Source organism: Gastrolobium bilobum, unplaced genomic scaffold (genome assembly GCF_033153095.1).
Source record: "Gastrolobium bilobum isolate Gb01-03AN ecotype WA unplaced genomic scaffold, APGP_CSIRO_Gbil_v1 utg4239, whole genome shotgun sequence".
In the NCBI taxonomy this organism is placed as follows: Eukaryota; Viridiplantae; Streptophyta; class Magnoliopsida; order Fabales; family Fabaceae; genus Gastrolobium; species Gastrolobium bilobum.
The window spans coordinates 213339-221020 of NW_026896746.1; the positions used below are offsets into that span (position 1 = coordinate 213339).

Below are 7682 nucleotides of genomic sequence, written 5' to 3' on the forward strand. Positions count from 1 at the left end.
ACAGAAAATATGATAAATGACATGTGTACTGGTCCTATTTGTCTGTGCATATGTCTGAAACACGGACTCGTTTTTTTTTGTGAATTGTGCGTGTCGGACGCGTATCCGACACGGACACGCTCCGACACGCGGTCAATATTTTAGGACATGTGGTCAGCTTTTCGACAAGCTCCGACAAATTTTCTCGACACGCAGTCAACTTTTTCCGACACGTGGTCAACGCTCAGATACGTTTTTTTTTTAATCTTAATTTTATTTTATTAACTAAAAATAAAAAAAATCATTTATAAATTAATTTTTTCTGTTATGAAATTTAAAATGAAAAATTAACAAGGTACGAAAAAAAATTTGTTTATATTTATATTATGAAATTTGAATATTTGATTGGATATATGACTTATTATGAACTGTTATATCTATTAAATATAAATTATATTATATATATTAAAAATATTATTTAATAACAAAACGTGTCCCAACGTGTAGAAATATTATTTAGGTGCATATAATAATATATAGGTTTTTTTTTTCAGTACATTAATATATAGATCCTTTGTCTCTTTAAAAAATAAATTTACAGTATTATTGTTTTTCGACAAAGTAAATAGTATGCCGATCTCTTCAATTATTTCAAGCCGCTAAATAAATACGTGAGAAAGATTTCAGGTTATTATAGTATAAAAAAAGCGAGAATTAATTCTATTGAAATATTGTTTTTCTTATTTTTATAAAAATATCCCAATTAAATATTTTTTAAATAACCACTATAAAATGAAATTAAAGAAAAGGGGTATATTTTTCTTGGTTGATTAACACTATTTGATTAGCATTGGAAACATAAAAAGTCAAAGGAAGATTTGTACAAGAAAATCAAAGTCTAATCTACAATTTTCTGGGGTTTGGTATTAACCGTTGAACTAGTCCAATTAAGCCGAACTCCCCTTAACTAATTTTGCAGGAAATCCTCGCTCAGAATTCAAATATAATATACGAGTAGCTACTTCCGTATCCTTCTGGATGAGTTTGGTGGCTCTGCTGAATGTTGATTGAGTCGTAAGCCCTCTCGCCTCCAAATAGTCAACTAAACTAGCTGGCAAAAGATGCCAATATTATATTCCAGTTTGTTTGAGTGTTTCATTAGTTCACTTTCTTTTTTTTCCCCTGTGAAAAGTTACGTCAGTATTAACCGTTAAATTGACGAAAATCAACGATTAAAATTTAATAATAAAAAGTAATAAAAATATATATAATAAGTATAACCTTCCTTTTTTTTTAATACTGTTTTTGAAGTTTAAATTAAGATTAGGGAACACCACCAACCTCACCAAGAGTTTACGGTGAATTACATATCTTACATATCACCTAACAAAGATTAGATTTGATTTCCTTGATTCAAACAAAATCATCAAGTTCGATTGTCAGCAACCAGACTGACTGCAAGAACAGAACTGGTTCAAATCAATTACAGAATTTATTAACAATTTTTCCCTTCAAGAGTAAATACAGAAAAAGAAACTACAATACATCATTTACATCTACCGGAGCTACTCTTAATTCAACGAGGCACCCAGCAGTCCATGATGACTAGACATTATGAAAGGTGGGGGTATCTTCGTATTCTATCCAGACTTTGGCAATCAACATGCAAGTATCAAAGCACGTACGCAGCGCGTACCAGATACATAAACCATCATTTGGAAGCTGATTGAGAGAAATAATACCAAAATGAGAAGGATGCCCATGAATACTTTTCGGTTAGAATAATAATCCCAATCTAGCAACCACATAAAGAGTTGTTAGAAACATCCTACGCATTTTGAATTCTATGTAACCCAAGATAACAGGAAAATATGAAATGCCAAAAAAATCAAAATAATATCTACAAATGAGGATGTAAAGTGACATAGTTGGAAGTTCAAATCCTAGAACCACGTGGTAGAATATATTCTATATGCCAAGCAGCAGGTATGAATAAAATGTAACCAATTAACTAGTCAGCCCATCATGGAAAGAAAATTATAACATTTTTGCTCCTTCATTTATTTTAAATAAAAAATTGACATCAGATTTTCCTCATGATGGACATTTTAGTGTTCTGCAATGAAGTAACTGCTAATCAAGTTAATAAGCTCTTCACAGTTAGATCACAACATTTATCTTTTATGGATTAGATCATGTCTCTTTAACTTGTTCTTTGTATCATCAGATGCCATACAACGCACAATGACTTGGATCATTGGGCCATTAACAACCCAATCATCACTTGCATCCACGTGTCCATTAATTAGTGTAAAGTTACTGGTTACATTAAAGACTAAAAAATAGACTAGTAAGAGAGTATATATATGTCTACTAAGATCATAGTCTGTATCTCTATAAAGGAAGCTACTAGATTAATTATGGCTACGAAATTAGGCCCTTCAGTACAATTCAAGTGATTATACTTTGCCATCAATTTTATGGTCCATGGATATGGGAAGATGTATATGATACAGGGACATGGCATTAATATGTAGATACGGTATGTGCATTAATATACATATGGATATGGTTGTAAATGAAAAGAATAGGTGCTTCTAACTGGCAGATTTAATGACATAATACGTACAAGCAAACAACCAATATATGGCTATTCAATCATTTTAAATACTAGATGGTGGGTTGCTGGCTCAAATAGAAAAATTTCAAAAGACAGCGCATGATAAGAGAAATGGCATGAGCACCTACCATGATAATAGAGAACAATTACAGTTGAGTTCTCATAGTTAATGTTCTTCATAGTATGGCGGTGTTGGCTGAATGTAATGCTCATCCTCATCATCTTCATCATCCTCTTCAGCATCTATCCAGTTACTGGCGTGATGCTGTGAAACCACTTGATCATTACCTTGCAACATATCTGGATAAATGTATTAATCATCAGTTATTGAAGGAACAATAACATCGTCAGTTAAACACGTTAAGCAGCTCGGTTATCTAACCTTGAGGCTCTTGCACATGATCCTTTTCAGTTGGTCGGCAGCTAAGATATCAGTCAAGGTAAAGACTAATCCAAAAACTGTCATATATAATCCCAAAAAAGCTCTCAGCAGCCGCCTCAACAATATTGTTGGAAAGATGCAGTTAGTGATTGCTTTAAATGAAGGGGATTCAAGCATGCAAATTCATCTATATATAAAAGGCTTCATTCCTAGGTTCCAGTTTGAGCATCCAATACTTTGTAAGTGCTCTATGAGAGTTTGACAAGATAATGGATGGTAAGAAATGAATCATTTGTCACATTTGTGAACACAACATTGTGGGGACATTAAATTGTGATGCTGAAAATGCTAACATATTGAAGCAAACAGTAACACATCAAGGATACAAATTGGAATCAATGGGATTATTTCCTGCAACCGATGTTACTTTTGAAATATGTATTGTACTAATCCTTTGAATATCTCTTTGCTCATTATCATTCAAAATAGTTCCTCCTTGTGCATGCCTTTCTTCAAAAGCATTAATATTTTTAACTGCACTTGCTGCAAAATGGAAAAGCTAATGAGAATTTAGATCAATAACATATTATCCAACTCGAAATTGAAAATACCTGAGAGATCCGACCAAATACGGGTGTGATCAGATGGAAGCTCTGATGCATTCGTTCTGCAGTTCTCTTGCTGCACGTAATTTCCATTTCTTTCTTCCGTTTCAGCATTTGTTCTGGTAGCCACCGGTGGAGGTTCTGCAGCAGTACCTTCATGAAGCTGAGATATTAACATGGTTGCCAATACAAGGGTAGCATCAAAAATTGAGTGAGTTCCATCTTCCAAACCAAATTTAGGTGCCATGAGAATAGGTCTGCATGCCAAACACAATATCATCCAAGAATTAAGATTAATAACATATCATAACCATCAAATACTACCATAAAATATGCAATGCAAGAAAAATAGATCTTTATCTTTCAATATATGTGTGTGTGTGTGTGTTGTGGGGGGGGGGGGGGGGGGGAATGTTTGTCCACGGTAAAATCTAATACAGAATTGCAACTTTCACATTTCCTCAATTCTATTTTAGAGTTCACTAGACTATTACATGTACACTGACTAGTGACTAATAAGCATTACTTATAACATAAAATGGAAGGTATCCAGTCATATTTATGGGAAACTTGAAACCATCAATCATACAATTTTTTCTTTAGAGGATGAGGATAATGAGGATAAATTGTATCAGATACTAAATACATCTTACTCGCCAGATTTCTCAAAATGTAAATGGAAGTCAACTTCACAGCCCTCACAAAACGAAAGAAATGCCTGCAGTTTGATGAGGAAAAAAATAATAATTTGCATTTCATTAAGGTAAATTAGCCTTAGAAGTTAGAACAGAGAAAGGAAACAGAAATTATGGAAGAAAACATGATAAATCCAGATATCAGGTGACTACAGTCTCTGTCAACAGTTGCTAAACTTTTGTCAACAAAAAACAAAAGGCGTGGCAGCCTTGGCTTACTATACCTTCAGTTCTTTTACACTGAAAGTCACGTCTATTGGGTCTCCAGTATGAACATACTGCAAAAATTCCTCTCGAGGATCTATCCACAGTTGGGTGTGTAGCAATGAGTCATTGTCTGCCATGAAATCTTTGAGCATAAATATACTGTTTGCAACAAAACTATCGACAAAAGCATTTTTTTACCTTTGGTTGGGTCAATATAACTTCGAAACTCAACAGCCTTTCCACCAATTTCGTTTTCAGCATCAAGAGGTAGAGAATTAGGTTCTGTTGCAATGATAGTGATCTCTTGAAGAGACGACTGAAAATTAGCAAGTAACCTGTTCAGATCTCGAGGCCTCACGACAAAGTTGCTTGGAAATTTTTGCCTATCAAGGGACAAGTGTTGTATGTCAGGTTCTACATTGCAAGTAATCCAATAGGTTTTTCTCATACCTGCAGTTAATAAATAACATAACGTTTTTAATCCGTGATAGGGTCAAACACACACACACACATATATCAGAAAATAGCAGCATAGCTGATGAGATGCCTGGCACCATGTACATAGTACACCCAATAATTAATAGACATTCAAGTCCAGAGAAGGATGAAAATTACCACACCCTGTTCATTTTAAGAAAGATTTGATGCTATACAATTTTAAAACTTTCATTGTGACACATTTCAAAATTGTCGAATTGAGTTAAATTTAGTCATGGCCTGTAACAAACCCCAAGACTGCTCACCAAATTGTTGGATGTAGCTGACTTGTCAGACAAGGCTGAGCTTACATTAAATGTTAACACTTAGTCCACTAAAAATGCCATGTCGTAGTCTCTAAAAGCAGGTTCGATACCATAACAATTACCAAGCGGAAAGTGTAGCTAATTTTAATTCAGAAACCAACTACATTATTAAGCTTGTTACAAAAGACAAGTAAAAGCTTAGTCTCCAACGGTAAACCAAATTAAACCCAATAGCAATGCTGGTACTATAGCTTTTTCCTTATTGAGCAATCACCAGAGATTTTGTATATATTAAATAAGCAGTTTACCACTGTAGCAATCCAAAATCCACTGCACTTTGGGAGCATCCGGATCAGGCAATTTCACAGTCAAATGATCGATATTTGTAATAGGTGTCCTAAGAACAGAACAAACAGCCTAATCAAAGTATGTGAGTGAGAATTCTTCATTTTCGAACCCCATTTAAGCTAAAATGAGAAAAGACCCTTCGCACCTTCAGAAGCACACTACATTGCACGGGGCTACTCGAAACTGTATAGACGTCAAAGAAGCCAGGTTTGAAAGTGAGGGATTGATACGCAGACCGTGATGAATTAATAGTGTGGAAAAGAAGCTGTAACAAATCAAAGAACCCAAATAAGTAATGTATTACTATTCAACAATCAACATTCTCTAGCTTGATCTAAAGTAATAATTATACCCGCAAAAGTCAAAACCCTAACTCAAATGTAATGAGAAGTAAAGATCTTCACCAGAGAGCAAAAATTGAGAAATAAAGATAATATCAAATGAGTAAAGTGGTACCATAATCAAAACGTAACTTCAGTAGCTCTGAAGAGTAATCATTAAATATAAATTTTGCTTGAAGTGAGAAATTGTGAAAAACGGAGAGGGAAGAGAATGAGGCATGTAATGTAACCTGAGAGGGAGAGGCCTGAATTGCGAGCTCATTTCCGATACGCGCGAGACAAGTGATGCATCGCGCAAAGGTTTTCAGAGAGTTATCGCTCAACGTCAATTCCATTCTTTGATCTCGCTCTCTCACAAAAAAACACTGCCCAATGCTCGAATTTAGGGTTCGCGCCTTGGCGGGAAGGAAATATATATACAAAACTAGGACTCCATTATTATTATTTTTATATAGGAAAAACATCTATTATTTTAAAGGATATAAATTTATATCTTTTTAGATCTTAATCGTTGATTTTCGTTCATCAACGGTTATAATCTATTGGGCCAAACTTTATGGGTCAAATTTATTATTAATTAAATAATTTTAATCCAATAAATTATAACCGTTGATGGACGGAAATCAACGGTTAAGATCTAAAATGATGTAAGTTTATATCTTTTAAAAGGACATATGTTATTCCTTCGGGTTTTATGAGAATAATGTAACATGATATAAGAAAATTTTCCTACCCTCACAATAAAAAAGAGAGAGAAAGTGGAATGATGAAAGAAAAAAAAACATGTGAACCTCACATTTTAATTGTATGTGTAGGAAAATTTTCTTAAGTTATGTAACATGATACTAATAAAACCTTATTCCTATATATATAATGTGGAATGAAAGACGGCTCAATTTTTATTTTTTACTTTTTGGGATATTTGATATCCATAATCCATTATTTCATGTAATAATTATGGAGAATACTACTACGAGAATAATTCTCTTTATAGATAGAATGAACGTAAGATTTATCATTAAAAAAGAAGAAGAGATTTTGCAAGTGAAGGAACATGAGATATCTAATATAAAATGAGTGTAATATTTTGCAATAATTATTGCTACTTAGGACTAGGGGTGTAAATGGGCTGAGCTGGGCTTTGGCCTTTTTGGCCCAAGCCTACGTCAAAAAAAATTCAACCTATATGGTCTACTGGCCTTTTAAAGGCTTTATTTGTAAGCCAAGCTCGGCCCATTTTTAAAAAATAAGAAAGTCTGACATGGCCTACAGGCCTTGTAGGCCTCCCACTATAGATACTGAGCAAAAAAAAAAAAATTATATAGAGCAAAGAAAGTTCCATTCATGCATGCATTAGTACTTCTCACAAGAAAAAAATGACAAACAAGAAAGAGTCAACATAATACCCCAGCTCTACAATGTATATCATAGAGGAATAAAGTCAAAGAAATTGATAAAATAAGAAAAATACAATTACCGGATGCTGAAATAAAGTCTACAAGAGAATGTAATTTATCTAAAAATCTTTAAACCACCATCAAGACAAGGGAAAGAAGAGTATTATTGAAAGATCTTCATCAGTAACATCATAATCCAGCAAGGTACCCATTACTCCATGGTATTAAGCTGCTACAGCATGTAAAATTTGGAGACATTAGACAAGTTTTCCTTTCATAAAATAAAATAGCACAAAAATTAAGAGAGATTGGTATTTGGTACTTTGCGTCTTTGCCACATAAAATTAATATTATTTTACTATTTT

General features: G+C 33.6%; 1 protein-coding gene across 1 annotated transcript; it reads right to left on the reverse strand.

Annotated features, from left to right (window-relative positions):
* Positions 1-1480: 1480 nt before the first annotated feature.
* On the reverse strand, positions 1481-6278 carry LOC133301795 (uncharacterized). The gene is made up of 11 exons (XM_061501495.1): positions 6151-6278; positions 5725-5844; positions 5540-5648; positions 4687-4938; positions 4506-4618; positions 4240-4304; positions 3593-3843; positions 3368-3524; positions 2982-3022; positions 2728-2899; positions 1481-1774 (listed from the first exon to the last, which is right to left on the reverse strand). The coding sequence occupies exons 1-10, from the start codon at positions 6253-6255 to the stop codon at positions 2766-2768; spliced, it is 1347 nt and encodes a 448-aa protein (XP_061357479.1). The 5' UTR covers positions 6256-6278; the 3' UTR covers positions 1481-1774; positions 2728-2765.
* Positions 6279-7682: the final 1404 nt, after the last annotated feature.

What these genes read in the sequence shown, in the direction of transcription:
- LOC133301795 (XM_061501495.1), bottom strand. Translation starts at nt 6,255, where the DNA reads ATGGAATTGACGTTGAGCGATAACTCTCTGAAAACCTTTGCGCGATGC. An exon ending in TTCAGGCCTCTCCCTCTCAG is followed by an intron (nt 5,845 to 6,150) that starts GTTACATTACAT and finishes GATTTGTTACAG; the next exon opens with CTTCTTTTCCACACTATTAA. An exon ending in CATTTTGAGAAATCTGGCGA is followed by an intron (nt 3,844 to 4,239) that starts GTAAGATGTATT and finishes TTTGGCATGCAG; the next exon opens with ACCTATTCTCATGGCACCTA.